Here is a 19,432-nt window from a genome sequence, read left to right as displayed (position 1 = left end):
GGCTATGACTGACTTGGAATTCAGTTGTTTTCTCGTGCAGATTCGTCTCCTTGATATTGCAGAGAATGATTATGATAAAACTTGTATGAGAACCTCAATGGCATGATTTGTTTACTGAATATTTATTCATACCCAGTGCCCCAGTGTAAATGGCTCACGTATGTTGTAAATGATTGATAAGGACGTCCAAGATGGTCCGTTTTCGCCGCCAATCCGCTAAATTGCTGGAAGATTACTCACGGGCACTCTTTCCCTTTCTCTATCAGTATTTTCCTTTTGTTGCTTTCTCAAACAGCACAGATCCATGGTGACATCCATACTGCATATATATCCAAAGATAGGACAGGGATGGAGTGGGTTATCCTTCCGGCAAAGACTACTGTTTTGGCAACTTGGGAAATAAAATATTTCAGCTTTCTTGGACCCCTTAAGGACTTGGGGGTTTTTTATCGCACCCGTAGCTGTTGATCACATGAAAAAGTAAGTCTTCATGGACTCACACTGAATTGCTGACCCTTAACTCTGGTTTCGGTAATAAGAAGCAACCTAGGCGGTAATCGCCCTGGAGGGCCATTATGCATGCTGTAGGTGATAAGGTAAGTCGTCACAAGGCCTAGTGCCCGCTCGTACCTGCTGGAGCTTAAATTGGTTACTGCTCTTCTTTCCTGGACAGGATAATAATCACTGGTGCCCATTTATACATTTGGGCGGAGAGAGGCACTGTTAAAGAAAATTGCCTTCCCAAGACGACATGTCAACGCCCTAGTAACTTGGGGCCCGTTTCTCGAAAGTCCCGAAAACTTTTCGGGCGTGAAAAGCCATTTGTGAAACTGCCAACCACTTGTTCTAGAAAGCCGATCTTTTAACGTGTTTTCAAGGTAACAAAAAGAAAAATGACTGTGAAGTTTGACGACTTAAGTCCTCTCCGTTCTTGAGATACAAAGGGAATTGTGACACCCGAAAATGGCCAAAAAAAAGAAACTGTCTGCTATCTATTAATTAAACTAATTAAATCTATTCAGTCTGTAAGCGAATTTGTTTCATTTGAGTCCATTTGAGTGCTTTTGAAAGGCAGAGTGGCGAAAGTCTGGATTTCACAATTTAGTCCCTTGGAAAATCAAAACCATGAGTATACGGTACACCTTTTGGAAAGAAGTTGACATATGTGGGGCACGAGATAACAAGCCGTCAGAGCCTGCTGTGACTCTCCCATTAGCGACATTAGATCGAGATGTTACGCCCTGCTAGTCAAAGTGGGCGCGCTGGTGGTAATAAACTGACTGCGTCACACAGAGTTGACAATTTTACTGAATGGAAGTTAATTCTTAACCAAGCTGGCTTGTCTGGCGTCACAAAAGATGAATTAAAGACGATTTGTGATATGTCCACGTCACCGCCGAAAATTCACCCGTTTGCGTAAATATTCAGTAAACAAATCATGCCATTGAGGTTCTCATACAAGTTCTATCATAATCATTCTCTGCAATATCAAGGAGACGAATCTGCACGAGAAAACAACTGAATTCCAAGTCAGTCATAGCCAGCAAACTACAATGACCTCGTCACGTACGGTATATTAATCGACCTGTGTATATCTAACTCACAACGACGCACTTGCGACCAATTTATCGCTGGGGCTAAAGTTTCTAATGTTACCTCAACTTTAAGGGATTGTAGGAAAGGGGCATGTCTGTAAAAGTGAAGCCAGGTAAGCGTTTTTTGTAAGTGAATTTATCCAGACACTTTGCAAATAGACTAGAAGAGTGACTGCAATTTGTGTTAGACTTAGCTTTAATTATATTCCAAATGTCTTTAAAGGTTCAAAACGATTCTCAAGTAGTGTCACGACAGATGTTGTGGTTGCATTTAAAGAGACCGATAAGATCTTTTTTCTTCAGAAAATATTAAAGCCCAAACCGGTGGGTTATAGTACTACTGAATGGAACTACAAAGCTTGCTTATATCCTGATTTAATTAGCGCTTCATTACTACGGGCCACAGACGTGATACGTTGAACGAGTTGAACAAAGGAGATAAACTTAACGTTGCAGTTTGGACGAAAAAGATGCAATTTTGCGTTGTGATTTACCGGCAAGAGATGTGTTGTTAGGTAAATAAAGAGTTTTCGCAGCAGCTCTATTGTCCGTAATTTTCAAGACTTCTTCCAAGAAATTTATAACCGCTGTCGGACCACTATCTGATCGGTCCTAAAACAATCACATAAAAATTTCTTATTAACGGCAAGTCTTTTCGGTGACAATTAACTTCAGAGTCTCTTTTAACCATAACTTGGAAGGAAAAAAGATAATCGAAATTAAATGGCTGTTTTTTGCAGACACGCTTTGTTGAAACTCTAACCGGAAGTGGCCTGGTTAGCCATCTTCTCGTAAGTTTTTTTCTTAGTAAAAAGCCTCAACCTTAGTATTTTTTTCTTGATATTACTAAACAAAGGGCTGAACTTTGCAGGGATACTAAGACCTCAAGATATAAAATATGGGCATGGAAAATATTTGGTCTGAAAAACATGCCATTTCCGGTTGCTTCCCATATGCCTCAAATATGACCAAGTTGTGATAACAGCCACAGGCTAGCGAAAAATTTCCATGAGATAATGTTCTCACCCATAAAAGCCCAAGGATAGGGCTTTACAAAGATGGTTTTGTTTTTGCCTGAAATTAATTTCATGTTGGTAAAAAAGAGATTTAAAAAAGGCCAAAATTACACTGAAAATCAGCCTCTGGGGACCCCTGAGGGGCTGATATCCAGAACTCGGCTAAAAAAAAGTCGTTGAAGCTGAAACTTTGGCATATTACATAAGTCGACATAAGTACTTTGTGTACCAATTTTAAGCGAAATCGGCCGACCTTCATTTCCAAGTCTGCCCCGGTCTCTCAGGCAGAAGCTCTTAAGTTTGTCTTCGGTGAAACTATCGTTTGCTGTTGCAGGCTGTGGCCTATTGTAACGAGGATTAAAGTTCGTGCACGTGACGTTTTATCGATGTTTTTATAGGCTGTTAGGGTCATAAATTATTAATGCTTATGACTGGATCAATCAAGTGACATGTTACTTCGCCCACATTTCTCTCCCTACGGATGGAATGATCACAGAGTAGGTGCGATTACTCAAATTTTCTTTTACCAGTGACAGTTGTTCTTTGCGTTGCCTTCGTCATTGCTTAAGGTTGGTTTCCACCAAAGTCTCAAGAATAAACTTAAGGTAGTGCATTTAAACTTTCTCATAGGACAAGGTCCCAATTTTTGAAGCACAGCTGAGAAGGGTTGGGAGGAGTAGACGAGAGGTGGGGGGATAATTCAAAAACAACTCCAAACTGTTTGCACTTGATCGCATTTCCGAAAATGAATAAAGAACGCATAAAACGAGAATTCATTTTTAAGGACCGAATCTACTATTTTAGACAAAAACATGGCACGAGAATAAACATTTGAAAACAATTTAGCAATGATGATCTTAACTTGCGACGAATATCGAACCAAAAAAGGACTCCTCTAAAACTGATTATTGTTGTTGGCTTTGATCATGAGATAGCGAAACTTGGACTGAAAAATTTGTTAATACCGATGATTCAAAATCGTCCGATCATCAACATCATCATCATCAACAGCCCACTGCCATTGATCATCAGTCCTCGCGATGAGCAATGAAGACTGCAAGCTCTGCAGAGCATACCAAAAAATTCATAAGACTAATTTCATTTCAACAACCAGAAGTAATGCTTCGATTCGTGGAAGACTTGTTTTCTGTTCGAGAACAAAAAGACTTGGATTACTTGAATTGCCGGACACAGCATGCATAATGGCAAAATTAAACAAACCGTGCACCTTGGTGATGGGTGAGGGAACGTATTTTAATATGTGAATTCCAACTTTTTTTAAAATTATTATATGTGAACCCAGAATTGAAGTCAATTAATCTTTTTAGTGACAATGTGAAGAGGAATTGCAAAAAAACAAATGGTACTGGCGGAGATAAGTATGTGTCAAACTGTGTGTCCAATAGGGAGTCAAAAGGTCAAAATGTTTAAAACACAAAGAGGGAATCTTCGTTTACATTTTTTGCTTCATTACCACAAGGCTGTCGTTTTCTAATCAGGCAGACAAGTACTCAATATTGAAAATTTCATTGATAGTGAGCTATCTCCGAAGATTTGAACCCGATATACCAGATAATCTCTGAGCAATGATGCTTTTAAAAATTTGAAATTTTAGAAAGAATTCATAGAATCATCAGCGCCTTCTTAATGGCCAGCCAAGAATGTATTAGTTTTTTATGGCTAATAACTGGCTCGTTATCAAAGCCAAAAGGTTTGAAATTGGAGATTTAACTAAATTTAATAAGTTCTTTTATCTTTTGAAATCAATTTCCAAAAAACACTATGTTCTCTGTGAGCAAACTCGTATGTTAATAAAACAAAATGAGAACAATGACATCAGCAAACTTTCCTTAAACAATGAAATGCAGGAGAAATATACAACTATAAGTGTTTTCACATCATATCTTCATGCAATTTAAATTATGCGAATCATACTTTTATTTGACTCACGAAAATAATTGTAGGGCCCACGCTGAGTATTTTTATGACCAAATATGCACCGTAGTTGATCCAAGAACTCTTATGTAATATCCCTGGTGTCAACGACTTGGGTCAATCAGATCATGAGATTGTTTGTGTACATATCATGATCACTATAAATAAATAACTGCAGTCTTGTGATCCGATTTTGTTCTCCTATTTAAACCGAGATGAATTACGGAGATCTGCACTCTGACTTCACTGTCGATCGACTCACAGGCAAGCTTCCGAAGACATCCCCTCGAAGGAACACAGGAAGGAACACAGTAAAATGAAGGAGTATCTTGCCTTCTTGTGCTGTTTGGCTCTAGCTAGTGGTTTTGTCGTCAAGATAGATGATGATGTAGTTCAGTGGAAAGCTTGGAAAGCTTTTCATGGAAAATCGTATACGACAGAGACCGAGGAGAATGCAAGGAGGGCCATCTGGAGAGACAACCTCAAGGTAACAACAGCTCGTTGTAATGAAAATCTCAGAAAACGTCATTTTGTCGTTTTTAACTTATTTTTAGGCAAATCATGTATGAGACTAAACTAAGAACTGAGCAAACCCTTGTTGGCTGAGAGAAAAACTTAAGTTCAGTACAGTTGCAGGATGTTGTTGTTGTTGTTGTTGTTGTTGTTGTTGTACCTCAAATCAACATTTCATGAACCGATTGCCGGTATGATTTCAGTTTTTGTCTTTTATGAAGTTGAAAAAATTCGTTAGAAATACAAGAACCCTTTGTTATCTTAAGAAACACTTTCTGACATTCATCAAAAGCCTCAAATTGTTAGCAAAATGGGAACATTGATACGGAGATCAGCTGTCACAAGTGAACGCGGGCAATTTTTTTAATCTTCCGATCTTACAAGCCTGTAATGTATCTTTTCCAATTTTAATTGCAGAAAATTGCCGAGCACAACTTGAAAGGTCATTCGTACACCTTGGCCATGAACCAGTTTGGAGATCTGACTCAAAATGAATACCGTTTCATTTACTTGGGAATGCGAGGACGCTTTTCCACAGAAAGAAAGCGAAACGGATCGACCTACATGCCGCCTAGTCATGTGACCTTGCCAGCAGAGGTTGATTGGAGGCAGGAAGGATACGTCACTCCGGTTAAAAATCAAGGTAATCACAAATTCCCCATCTAGAGCAGTTTTCAAATGACGGTCGAAAGTAACTACACGGTGCAATCGCTGATTGGTTTAAAAACCTCGCGCCAGTGAGAAGGAAAACCAAAACTAATCAATTTTCCCGCGCTTTGAGCAAGTTACATGGAATTGCTACGAATGAACTGTTTATGCCTGTTGGAATTGGTCGAAGTAATCAATTTGGTATTCGTTTTACGACACCGTGACTCATGTATCTCAAAGCTCAAGCGAAGCTCTCGTTAGAAAAACGAAAGGCCTCGTTGAAATTTTCTGAGAATCTTGTTGATATTTTGCTCATAGTTGAAGACTATTTTGAATGTCGTTTTGACATACAATGTAAAATAAAAGAAACACAATTGTAACTTACCCCAAACACGAGTTCAGTTTCAAGCACTTAACACCGGCTACATTTGTTACTTAATTAATTAAATTATCCGTTGTTTCTTTGATTGTCCACATCTTTGTTTCACCATACTCGATTGACTTCAGCCGCTTGATCTCAGTGACTTCAGTCCCGGTAATTTAATAGCTTATTGAAAAGACCTTATGGCTTATAAAAATTTTTCTTTATCGTTTTATAAACAAACAAGCTGGCCCGACATATCACTCTTTCACCCTCCCTGAGGGTACACTGGGTTGCCTGTGGTACGTGCACCGTTCCAGACAATTTTTGCAAGTTGGGGGGTCATTAAGACCATTTAAGGGGTCACCCAGAAGTCATACCAGCAGAGGCCTTGGCTCACAGGTTCTCACACGTTCGTACGACGAAAAAAATCTGTCCTCGCGTAATATGTAGCTCTAACAGTGCACGACATTGTTTTGGTATTGTCTATCATTGTAGTGCCATGGTAGAAGCCTTGGGTAAATAGCCTGAAAAGACATGTGGTTACTAGCAAATAACTGAACCCAGAAAGATTGAAGAAAATAAATGGGAAGTGAGAAACATTGGCTTCTGGGCTGATATGTTGATAAGCGTGCCCTCTGAGCATCTGACAGCTTTGTAATACTAAAGTTTACTAAAGTTATTCCCTCTCTGGCGGGATTAGTGTCTGGATGGGCGACCAAAAACATATACGCCTTCGTAAAACAGAAGCATTGGACCGAAAATACTATTAACGCTAACAAATGCGAACTTAGCAAGGTACAGATTTTGTTAGCTTGCTTTATGCAAAAACAAATATTGATGCAAAAGTAAATAAATATTGATACACAGTTTTCAGAAAGAGCAGAAGGAAGTTACCAGGACGGTCGCTCGAGAATAACATATTTACGACATGAAAACAACATTAATTTTGAACCGTGAATATTGAATATAAACAGTTACGATCAGCGACAAACATTTTGGGAGATTTTTGGTACGCTCAATTTTGTTATATTACGTTTGGGCTGCACAAATAAATCGCAAAATCGAAAGTGACATCGCCGGAATTCAGCGGGCGCCGTGATTACTAGTAAGTTACCGCGGCATGTTTACTTGCCAAACAGTGAAGCATCTGTGTCAAATGATGGCAAGATATCGGGGTTTCGTAAGTTTCTTTTTCTGTCAATTGTTATAAAGTTTGACAATAAATGAGCGAATTCAAAACAAAGATCACAATCGCCCACCATTGTTTCTGCAAAGTCAAAAATTTACTCTCCAAGACGAGGTTATTTATCACCAGGTAATTCCATCATTTTGGAAATAGCAGCTACTTTATTATTCACCGGCGTCACAATTTTTTGCTGATTTTGGGGCTCATTTCCGGTTGAAACTCAAGAACGCTTCCAACAGACCTGTTTATTGTCATGAATCCTTTCCTGCTTACAGAGTTATACTAAAAATATCCTCCCGTATCACGTTTCAACCTGAAGCTCGAAAATTCAATACACAACATGATATTATAATTCACAAAGGCAGAAAATATCACAGAATTCTTTTGCAGCGAAACATTTTATTGAAACAAACAACTTAAGATGCACCAAAACGCCATTCGCGTTGCAATGACTTTCCATTGCTGGTTAACGAGAATAACAAACTCACGAGGCAAAATGTATATTTATATTTAATTAAGTTAGCACAACACAAAAACGCTAACCTCATTTTGACACGAAAATGCTTTACTATTGCCATAAAAACTATCCAGTTAAGCTCGCATATTATAAAACATGATGAATTCATAAAGGCCACCTTTCCAGCGAACAATTTTTTGAAACAAACAACATATTTGCTATTAGAGGCGAAAACCTCTTCCTACTTCATTGCGTGCGTGAAGACAAGAAACTCAATCGTGTCAAATTACCATGTACTTCAGGTTCAAACCCTTTCCTGAAGAACATTTTCCTTGAATAACAAGAAAATGCTTTACTATTGCCATAAAAACTATCCAGCACACATATAATAAAACATGATGAATTCATAAAGGCCACCTTTTCCAGCGAACAATTTTTTGAAACAGACAACATATTTGCTGTTATTGCGTGCGTGAAGAGAAAAAACTCAATCGTGTCAAATATGCGCAATATTACAACAAACTAAAATTTCAGGATCAAGCCGTTTCCATGAAGAACCGTTTCCTTGAATAATGAAGCACAAAATGGACGACAAGCTTTCTTTCAAATAATTGTTGACTGTCACATTACCTGAAGACTGTGCAGAGTTGATCACAGATCCTCTTAAGGTGTTCGATTCGTTCTCTGTCTTTGTTGAACCCATAAGTTACCAGACAATTTTCCATTTGGTTTCAGTGTTCTACATAACAGCACACTTGGTAAATATTATTTTAGAAATGCAGCTCACTTTGATTTCTGCTCGACGGGCGACAGATTGTTGTCGAAGTCCATTACTCGTCGCTTTTGAGATTCCAGGTGTTGGTTTTCACCGCCTGCGTAGTTTATCCAACTGACTTGTTTAAGGATCCAGTAAAACGCCATTCGCGTTACATGGCTTTCGACGCCATTGCAGGCTAAGTTAATTGTTCTACTGTGTCCACCAGAGAAATCTACGCAGTTCCACTACCCTCTCAATCCTAAGAAAATACGCGCAGAAGGCTCTATGCACAAAGATACCACTTACCAGGGGAGTGACAGGCAAGACTTTTACCGACACGGAAGAAAAAAAATAAAATAACACCGAACAAATGCCCTCCATTTCTAGACTGGGTTTGCCATGGGGCAACCCAGTAAATAGAGTCGTCACGGTATAATTTTACTAATGATCTTTTTCTCATAACCGGTATGCAGGTCAATGCGGATCTTGCTGGGCGTTCAGTTCAACAGGATCACTGGAGGGACAACATTTCAGGAAAACAGGGCGACTTGTGTCTCTGAGTGAACAGAATCTTGTTGACTGCTCTCAAAGTTATGGAAACGATGGCTGCCAAGGAGGGATTATGGATGATGCCTTCAGGTACATTCAAGCCAATGGTGGAATCGACACCGAAGCTAGTTACCCATATGAAGGTTACAACGATCGTTGCAGATTCCGAGCCGTCGACGTTGGAGCTACTGATAATGGTAAGAGGACACTGGCCCTTTTATGAGCGCATGCCCAACTTTGGTTTTCCATTGAGTTGCAACTTATGTAACGAATTCTGAAGTGCCGTGAGGTTGACAAAAAGAGATAAATTCGCCTTTGGCGGTACGAATGACTTCCTTCCCACAGGAATGGGTTGGTTCATGGCTTCAGAGTAATTTGATTTTACATGTCGATTCTGTTTAATTAACGTTTATGGTCTATTCACTTTTTCTCGTACTTCACGTTTGAATTTCAAATCTTTGACTTTGAAAACAAGTACGTATCAGGACAGCACAGAAATATCGATAGCTTAGTTTGCCTCCTGTGATTGAAACAAAATCCCCAAAAAACAAGTGCTTCAAAAAGAACAGCGAGACTGAAAGGGATACAGTAAGAAAGTACTACTCCAGACATCAGTAAAAATTAATGTTAATGTGCTTGTTTGACAACAGGATACCAAGACATTCCCGAAGGAAGCGAAGAATCTCTTCAGTCCGCCACAGCCACAGTTGGCCCAATCTCCGTCGCAATTGATGCTAGTCATCAATCATTTCAATTTTACAGTGGTGGAGTCTATGACGAACCGTAAGTCATGACATAAAGTGCTATTTTTGGTCTCGTTTTCTCATGGATCTTGACCAATTTTCCGCATAGGAGATCACAATCAGTTTTCGATCAGTGTTTTCAGATAGTGCTCTTCAAATCTTCAAGTCAGCTTTTAGAATCTCTGTACGGTGGTCAATTTACATTATCAACTCCGTTGAAAAAAGCAAATTTTTAGAACAAAATGATGGTATGCCCACCAAACCCTTCTCAAAGACCACTCACTGTTGTTGATGTTGACACCAAGGAGTTTTGCGAGCCGTTTAAGGACATGAGGATGATTTCAAAAGACATTAATTTAATTCATTTTCGCTGGGCCAAACGTAAAACAGATGGCTCTGTCGAAACTGAAGTGTGAAATTTGTATAACCGAAAATTACAAATAAGAAGCTTGGGGGTTTCAATTTATCGGGCCTTAAACATGCAATTTATCCATGCTGGAAACTGAGTGAATGTTCGTTGGTATATATCCTCTTTACATGCCATTCCAGAACAATATATTGTTTTAATATATACCGTGTCCATTGTTTTGCTTTCAAATCACTCTTTTCTCAGATCTTGCAGCACCACCCAACTTGATCATGGCGTTCTTGTTGTTGGTTATGGGACGTACGAAGGACAGGACTACTGGCTTGTGAAAAATTCGTGGGGGTCCTCCTGGGGTTCGGCAGGCTACATTATGATGTCGAGGAACAGGAATAACCAATGTGGAATCGCTACGACTGCTAGCTATCCCTTAGTGTAATTCGCGTATTAGGTGCAAAGTTCACGGTTCAACAAACTAAAAAGACATTTTATTAATTGAAGGATGAAATGTTTTAAAATTTCATAGTGTTTAAGGAAGTCCAAGGATAAGGTGTCCTATTAAATGTAATATTTTAGTCTCAAACTCTATTTATGGCAAAACTTATTTTCCATAGATGTTTCTGGAAAGCGTGCATTGAAAATCTTGGATATCTTAAGACGTATGAAAATATTTGAATGTGTTGAATAAAAGAAGATAACTGTGAATAAAGAATATTTCGAGTGTTTTTCTTCCTCTACCACCCTTCCTTTGGTATCTGTAGCTGTAGCGCAATTGACTAGCACGAGTATCCAGTGGAGGTTTGTCTGAAAAGCTGTTGGCCTAGATTTTGGAGTCTGCGATCTTGAAAAAGGAAAGTTAAAAGTTTGCATGTTTCGGTAAATGCAGCCGTAGCTATTTTCTGCGACTCAAGGCCGAGAGGCCAGGGAACTCAAGATTTGTCACAAGATATCGCGCTTGCGCAAGTCGCGACGCAGCTCCTTTTCCTGGTATTCTGTTCTCGCTCAAAACTACACAGCTGTGTTTATCTTTCCTATATAATGTCGCTCAAAACTACACAGCTGTGTTTATCTTTCCTATATAATGCCAAAAGCAGTCAATGAGATTTAACAGGAAGATATCAAATGCGGTTTTTTTCAACAGGAATCATTTCAAGTAAATAATAGTGATGTCTACATTGTGAAGTGCGATTAACTGAAAATACATCCTCAATGTTTCAAAAAGGCGATTTATTTTCTTCTTTGGCATCCGTAACAACACTTACAAGACAAAATTCTCAGAGCAAAAGCATGTTGTTAAGCAAACAAATCAGTTTCGATACAATTCCCCTTAGTTTTCAACGCTCTCCACTTAATTAAATTAGCAGGCTGCGTGCCAATCCGAAGAAAAAATGTCGTTACATATGATTTGAATGTATTTCAGAGAGTGGGCAACTCTTAGAGGACTTAGAGGAGCATTTACAGTAATAATAAACTGGTTCAAGACTTCAGAGGTAGTTCATCGTTTAAGTAATTGATATTATGAGTCGTTAATATTACCTGATGAGTGTGGTCATACTTTGGCCATACGAAACAGAAAAAATGTAAATAATACGAAAAAATACGTAATTCTGTACTTTGGAGTTAAGCACCAGAAGCTAAATTTCATTATTTTTAGAAAATATGATTTTTCGTACATTTAAAGTGCTATTATGATCAAATTTTTATCCCTTGAATTTTTAGGTTTATCATATAGAATTCCAGGAAAGATAAAAAACGCCGTTTACCGTTTGGAAATATCTGCATTGGTTCCAGAGATATTTGCATATTTTAAAAACTTGGATATCTTTGGAACATAAAGAGATATTTGAAAATAGTAAACAGCATTTTTCTCGTCACGACTACATGTTTATTTCTTCAAATGGCTTAGATAGGAAAGAGGCGAATTTCGTCATAGTAAAACTGAAATGAGATTTGGAAAGATGAGTAATTAACTTAAAGCAAGGGAAAAGTCATCAGTTGGCTCGAAGCCTGTATTTTATCGGGCAAGCGAAAACTGAAAACAGAGAGAATTTACAAAATTTCACTTTTTGCTGGATCATGGTGCAAGCTGATAGGTTAGTGTGTTAAACACGCGATGGTCTTGTGACTTCCCGTGTCGTAAATAAATTGGCAACATTCCCACTGTCGTAGCGACGAACGTGCCGGGTGTTACACTGAAGCATTGCAAGTCAATTTGTGTCGTGTCATAAAATGAAAATTCTCCTTATCCTCGCTCTTTTCATGGTTGCAGCATATGGCCATGTTTTTAAGTTTGACGAAGACCAAGCGGAGTGGTTGGCTTGGAAGTCTTTTCATGACAAAAAATATGACACACAAACGGAGGAAGATGCTCGATACGCCATTTGGAGAGACAACCTTAAAGTGAGTTCCACTTTTTTTTCAGCCAATGGATAAAAAATGAATGTGAAATTTCAAATGATGAGGACTTCGTGGCCGTACCTCTCTTATTATAATTTTGTCACAATTATGGAGGTCTGTATTTGTCTGCGTTAGTGCAATCCCCACCTCACAAGTTGTTGAAATACAACAACAACAACAACTTGAGAAATTTTCTTAAATGATCTCGCGGATTGAAAAAGGGCTCTTGGGCAATTACTGGAATGAATTCGAACATTATCAAATTATTACATTATGAAATTATCTTAACGCTCGAATATAAAATGATAGTATTTCCGGGGTTGAATTCATTGACATGCGAGTCTCGGTGTTTGTGCCGGGCACTGATAGCAACGGTCCGCACTTCCTCCCGACCTATTACTCTTAGCTTGGAATTGAGACCCTTAAAACTACAATTTACCTAATTGGTAGAAATGCAGCCGAGGGGAAGGGAGATGTTCAGTTATGCTTGCGGTAATTTAACGACGGTTCGTGCGTGTAATTTAAGGGAGATTTTCGTAACCCCATGACACCATGATACAAAGCTATTTGGTTGCGTGAAACACTTTCACAAATAACTCAGCAACGATTTACCTAACAGACCTGAAAATTGGAGAGGTCGTTAAAAGATTTGTTTCCTTCAGCATTCCAAGTTCTTGGCCTTTTTCATCGAACGATTTCGAATTTATTTTTTTGTTGCGTGACAGTGAAACTAGTCACGAGACAGAGCAGATCATAGCGCGCATCTTAATCTCTCCATTCGCGCATAATCGCAATTCCTTGCGCCTTTAACCGCAATCCCTAGCGTTTCGAAGAAACATGTGTTCTTCTTCCCATTAGAGAGCTGTCTCGTTCGTTCGCTTCAGGCTCACTCACTGCGGCAGCAATTAACAGTTGTAGAACAGAGATACAAATTTCGTTGGCACACTCTAAAAATGGGACCACAAACTATCATTGAAGGTGAAATTAACTTAAGGAATTGTTTGATTTATAGCTTAATGGTATAACCAGTCCATTTTGTTCGTTTGACCTCAAGACAGCTCAACCGGGAACAACCAAGTTCAATACAAACTCTTCAAGTTTACTAAATGAAGTTTGCAAACTTGCGGAAGTTTAGTTTTCTACATCACTATTTGGACTCAAGGGACGTTGATTAGTGCGACATCTGTTCAGGGGCACATGCTTAAACGTGCTACAAAATAAAGTTTTTTTTTACGTTTAAGAATTGATTGAGGATCCCCTTTTAGCCCTTTTCTGCCCAAGGGGTCCCCATTGACGTCTAAACTAAAATTGTCTGGCGTTAGACAGAGTCAAATCTATAAATGTAACTCTTGTGCGGGAAGGGTTAGGTTAAGCCCGGGTGGTTGAGAACGTTTTTCATGAAGAAAAGGAGGTCACAGGAGAGACGTGGTCCTCTACACCTTCAAACGTTAATAGCATTTTTCCACAGTTGATAAAAATAGATTATTGCAAAGCATTGTGGGACTGGAATGCGGACAAACATCGCTAAAATGCCTGTTTTTGTCCGCATGTAAATCCCACAATGCTTTGGGTGCTAGATCGTGACGTCAATTGAAAAGAGTGCTATTACTCTTTTCTTTTGATTGACTGATAAACAATTTGCCGGATCAGACGTAAAAAAGATTTTATCCATATTATAGTTCATTATTTACAAATGCCACCTTAACAAAGTACTTTTTCTGCTTTATAATAATAGAAAATTCAACAGCACAACTCTGAAGATCACTCCTACACCCTGGCCATGAACCACTTTGGTGATTTGACTATCCACGAGTACCGATATTTCTTCCTTGGACTTCGCTCTCATTTTTCAAATGAGACAAAACGTGAAGGCTCTAGCTACCTTCCCCCTAGCAGAGTAACTTTACCCTCTACTGTTGACTGGAGAAAAGAAGGATACGTTACACCAATTAAGAATCAGGGTATGTTCTTGTGTAATTGCTGTTACTGGATGTGGTGAGCTGTAGCACTTCACCACTGCTCCTTGGGCTCAATTCGCGGACCCTGCGTTACATGTAGATGTTGATTATTAGTTATCTTTTTGGTTTACCACTTGGCCTTGAATCGTATTTCCGTGTTACTCTGATTTCAAAAACCAACACTTTCAAACTCCAATTTGTCATGGAACGCAGCGCCACCCTAACTTAATTGAAATGAGCTCTTTTTTTATCCTTACTAGGCCATTGTTATTCACTGCGCCCAAAGCGCGAAGCCGAGAAAACTACTGCCATTGCATAGGGTGTCTTCAAACTATAATGCAGCAGTAGTTTTCAACAACTATAAGACCAGCTCAAAATGGTAGTTTAATGACCTTTTAAAATTCATTCAGTGAACCCTAAACAAGCAAGCTTGTGCCAAGTCTACCTTCAGTCTCTCTTATTAAGACCCCTTCACTTCAAATGTTCTCTTTGCCTAGGTAAATCTCTTCACCTACATCACATGTATTTTGCCCTGTTGCGCTTTTAATTCGCATTAATCTCTTCACTCACTAACGAGTATGGGTGTATTCCTGAGATGAAAACTCCTTGGCGATGCAATATTTCTTTTAAAGCTGGAATACAGAGCAGTTATCTGACTTATCTCAGTAGCTCGGTGAATGGACAGATGACGGCTAATTTTGTTATCCTGGGCTTGTTATGCCTGCTAATAATAGTGAAACAGAAAAATCTAAAAGGAAAATGTATGTTTCACGATGTTTCGAGATTAGGAGCCACTCTAAGTGAGAAGTATCATAATTGCTTTTGAAAATTAGTAGCTTTCTCATGAAATCGCGGCTGCACCTAAACCTGCTTTATGCAAATCATCGTTATTCAGCTTCATTAATATGTGTCCAAAAAAACGAGTTGGTTTTTTTATTCTCAGGACAATGTGGCTCTTGTTGGGCATTCAGTGCGACAGGATCATTGGAAGGACAACACTTTAAGAAAACAGGAGAACTGGTCTCACTTAGCGAACAGAATCTTGTTGATTGTTCCGGGAAATTTGGCAACTTTGGCTGCGAAGGCGGGCTCATGGATAACGCATTTAAGTACGAAACAGTAAATGGCTTAACTTTGGTTGTATTAAGTTGGGATTCGCAACAGCGAAACATATAATGTAAAACAAGTGAAAGATGTAGAATCGTTCACTTGAAAAAATGATGCAACAATGCAATGCCACAATTGTGAATGGCCAATCATTAATAGAGATGATTTTGCCTCAGCTTGAACTATACCATACTGCGAAAATATTTTACAACTTGAAACCGGATGGAAAAATCGTGGAATTCTCGAGACAGCGCAATTTTCTCTTTTTTGGAATCCGTTTAATCGATAATGTCATTGTTACTGCTGGAATTTTCTATTGAAGAAGTAAAGAACAAAGGGTTTATTTTTACATAGGAAACATCTCGAGTTAATGAATTTTTTGGACTTCTCATTACTTTTACTCTTAGGTACATCAAAGCAAATGATGGTATTGATACGGAGGCCAGCTATCCTTATAAAGGAAAAGATGAAAAATGTCGTTTTAAGAGAGCTGACGTTGGTGCCGATGACACTGGTGAGTTAAAGGATGTCATGTTAAGGTTTAATATTACCATGCACGAAACAATCTTGCAATGCCAGAAACGCAAACACTCTGCCTCTGGACCCAAAATTATAATCAGTTCATAGGATCGGCACTATGTCTTAAATGCGAATAATTATTTGACAGTCTCATTTCGCCTAAGTTTCTCAAAGATATCGCTTTCGCTTTCTTCTATGAAATATTTGTTTTTGTTTCCTAGGCTTCATGGACATCAAAAAGGGAAATGAGTCTGCTTTGCAATCAGCAGTAGCCACAGTCGGACCAATTTCTGTCGCTATTGACGCGAGCCACGAATCATTCCAGTTTTATCACAGAGGAGTTTACAATGAACCGTGAGTATTATAATTTTTATCCTTCGCGTGACTGGTACCATGCTTGGCAGAGGTTTCCTTGGTATCCTGCAAACTTCTGTACGGATCAACCTCGATGTTCTGTCGCGCGTGCGCGATGTGACGTCAATGCAACATCACGTCCACTCTTCAAACTGGTTATAGCGGGTTTTAAACCGGTTAAGAGTTGAATTATTCGTCCAAAGTTCTGGACAACATCGAGGAGATCCTTGCTAGAGAGCTAAATGAAGGAAACCTCTGTCGAGCAGGGTACGTGATTGGTAGCTTTGTTGTTTGCATCACAGTCATTTCTTTAGCTCTCTAATGAAAATAAGAAACCAAGACACTTTCCAGGGAAATTTTTGATTGACAGAAGGAAGGGTAGTTATTGTTTGTTTATCGTGTTCAGGATCGCTAGATAGCAATGATGCAAATCCAAACCTGCCCAAAGTTCCAATTCCAAATCCTCTCTAACGACAAACTCAGACAATAGACCCATATCACTCAATGTCGAAACAAAAGATTTTGTCCGTCTAACCTCTCATTTAGTGTGAGGCTGGACGGGCAAAGACGATGCAAAGACAAAGCCTTTATTCCCTACGGACTCCAAAATGGCCGCCGCGTGATAAAGATGAATTATTGACTTTTCTTATTCCAGTGCCTGCAGTAGAACTGTACTTGACCATGGTGTTCTGGTGGTTGGTTATGGAACTCATAAATCCAAGGAGTACTGGCTGGTGAAAAACTCCTGGGGGAAAACCTGGGGAATGGAAGGCTACATCATGATGTCACGCAACAAACATAACCAGTGTGGAATCGCAACCAGCGCCAGCTATCCTCTGGTTTAATTTACATAAGTCATATAGTTTCCTTTAATTACCATTCAATGGGCCCTTTGTAGCTGGCGATCACATGGTACAAAAACCGCCATACTGGTGAGCAGGTTGCGCACTGGGACATCTAAAACAAAGAAAATTTAAATTACGTCATTGTGTTTTAGTTGTCCCAGTGCGCCATTTAGTCACCAGTATGGCGGTTTTTGTACCATGTGATCGCCAGCCCAAAGGGCCGTTATAATCTTCGCTATGTGATAAATCCCATACCAAAATTTAATGATGTCCGTGAAACGAGGAAACGAATCCCTGTACAGCTGCCGAATTAATTTCTTATTGTGCCCTTTTTGTAAGCTTTCCTTTTTCATTGACGCATTTAATGTAACCAAGAGAAAATGAAGTTTTATTTTTCTCTTGATGTAACTTCAATAAGGAATCGGACCGGGCATTGGACGACATATGAAATGAGTCACTTTAGCGATCTAAGAAACTGTAAATAAAATGTTGTTGGTAACAGGCAGATCCAAGAAATCAATCTTGAAGCACATAAACGACTTTCCGTCTGACTCTAAGATCTACCACTGCACGGGAACATAAGCCTTTTATAGATAAAGCAATTTTGTTCAATTTAATTCAGTGTCTCTGTTGCACACTTATGTCTAAAGCCCCGTGCAAAAGAACGCAACAACTCCCAAAAATGTAAGGACGTGCAGTGTATTATGGGACGGATACGACCCAGAAGACTTTGGAAAACTTACAAAATTCCGAGGCCATCTTGTTCTTATGCTTTCTCCATTGAGACTATATGTAATGCGCGTGCGTGGCCTCAACAATGGATTTACGCTTCGATGATCACGGAACAAAAGAAATGTTGGGAGTTGTGGGCTCAAAAGTTTTTCAACTTTTAAACTTCGTGCAACAACATGCAACATGGTGTGCAACCGGAACACCCAACAATGTTGGGAGTATTTGGCTATTGCGTCCCTTTGCACCGGTCTTTATACTAAAAAATGTTTGGTAACTAATTTGTTGTCTGTTTGCGTTAAAATGGCGTCATTTTTTTTTTTTTTTGTATTTTTTTTTTTTGACTTTACAGGTATATAATACAAAAACGTAGAAAAATATTCAAAACAGGGCTTACAATACTTGCACAAGTTACTTTAATTACCAACTGCATCGAAAACTATGCTAAACTAAACTACACTACACTACACTACAACCAAGAATTACTTAACAAATTTAAATAAAAATAGATATAAAAGTATAAATAAAGTGTACGGGAATTATAGAAAACGAAATTTGGATAACAGCTACTATTGTATTCATTGTATTAATGGAATTAGAGGTTTCCATTTTTTGCCGTGCAAATGGATTTTGTTGCTTTTTCTCGCAATAACGCGTTCGGTTTCAAACGTTTTCTTCGACTAACAATCGTAATTTTAGAGAGACCTTATTTAACTTACAGCGATAAATAAAGAACCTACTTTCAAGGACAATGTAATTGATTGAGATTTTTATACTATCGCTCGTATCTAGAATCCCGAGAAGAACATCCTTGATGTCAAAGCTAACAGTTATATTTACAGAATTAATTTTATCTGTTTTTAATACTGTGCACCATTCTTGCGGAAAAGCAGCAAAGAGACTGAAAAGTAGGAAATGCTCAATTGGTACCGGTGAGAGAGTTGAATATAATGGCTCCTTGTTTGACTTGAGCTCTCCCCTTGTGTCGTACAGATCTCCAATTTTAACAATTCCAAGATCAACCAGCCTATTGTTATAAATTGACTTAGATTCAATACAATTAAACCGATTATTCCATGACTTGATTTGCTATTTCAGAGAGTGAGGAAGGGTTCTCCTTGTTTAGAAGGGCCCATGTCACAATGCATTCTTTGTAAAATTCTGGAAGAGCTATCGATAATTTAGTATAGTTGAAATTACAATGGAACAAGAATTTCCCCCTTCTTTTTTAAGATAAAAATCAAAAAAAAAATTCCAGCTAGCACGATCGGTGGACAGATATCTCTTTATACAGATTATTCTTTGGGCAGAGATCATAGACTCAATATTGGACATTTTTAAGCCTCCTTTATCAATTGGGTTGATAAAAGCTGTGCGCTTTACCTTGTCATTTCCT

At 38.7% G+C, this 19,432-nt stretch overlaps 2 protein-coding genes across 2 annotated transcripts; both read left to right on the top strand.

Moving 5' to 3' along the window:
- Positions 1 to 4,771: 4,771 nt before the first annotated feature.
- LOC137977006 (cathepsin L-like) lies at positions 4,772 to 10,839 on the top strand. Its single transcript, XM_068824311.1, has 5 exons — positions 4,772 to 5,033; positions 5,477 to 5,702; positions 8,945 to 9,217; positions 9,671 to 9,803; positions 10,377 to 10,839. Exons 1-5 carry the CDS (start codon positions 4,863 to 4,865, stop codon positions 10,564 to 10,566), a joined length of 993 nt encoding a protein of 330 aa, XP_068680412.1. The 5' UTR covers positions 4,772 to 4,862; the 3' UTR covers positions 10,567 to 10,839.
- Positions 10,840 to 12,279: 1,440 nt separating this feature from the next.
- LOC137996574 (cathepsin L-like) lies at positions 12,280 to 18,788 on the top strand. Its single transcript, XM_068842037.1, has 6 exons — positions 12,280 to 12,527; positions 14,260 to 14,485; positions 15,426 to 15,591; positions 15,997 to 16,103; positions 16,330 to 16,462; positions 17,118 to 18,788. Exons 1-6 carry the CDS (start codon positions 12,357 to 12,359, stop codon positions 17,305 to 17,307), a joined length of 993 nt encoding a protein of 330 aa, XP_068698138.1. The 5' UTR covers positions 12,280 to 12,356; the 3' UTR covers positions 17,308 to 18,788.
- Positions 18,789 to 19,432: the final 644 nt, after the last annotated feature.

The sequence above is a fragment of the Montipora foliosa genome, chromosome 1, assembly GCF_036669935.1.
Source record: "Montipora foliosa isolate CH-2021 chromosome 1, ASM3666993v2, whole genome shotgun sequence".
NCBI classification, from domain to species: Eukaryota; Metazoa; Cnidaria; class Anthozoa; order Scleractinia; family Acroporidae; genus Montipora; species Montipora foliosa.
The sequence above is the reverse complement of the archived record's forward strand: the minus strand, read 5'-3'. Positions and strand labels throughout refer to the sequence as shown.

Bases quoted from the DNA above. Each gene is read 5' to 3' on its own strand.
- LOC137977006 (XM_068824311.1), top strand. From the start codon at position 4,863: ATGAAGGAGTATCTTGCCTTCTTGTGCTGTTTGGCTCTAGCTAGTGGT. The intron at 5,703-8,944 runs GTAATCACAAAT...ACCGGTATGCAG, and splicing joins CACTCCGGTTAAAAATCAAG to GTCAATGCGGATCTTGCTGG. The intron at 9,218-9,670 runs GTAAGAGGACAC...GTTTGACAACAG, and splicing joins CGTTGGAGCTACTGATAATG to GATACCAAGACATTCCCGAA.
- LOC137996574 (XM_068842037.1), top strand. From the start codon at position 12,357: ATGAAAATTCTCCTTATCCTCGCTCTTTTCATGGTTGCAGCATATGGC. The intron at 12,528-14,259 runs GTGAGTTCCACT...TTATAATAATAG, and splicing joins TTTGGAGAGACAACCTTAAA to AAAATTCAACAGCACAACTC. The intron at 15,592-15,996 runs GTACGAAACAGT...TTTTACTCTTAG, and splicing joins CTCATGGATAACGCATTTAA to GTACATCAAAGCAAATGATG.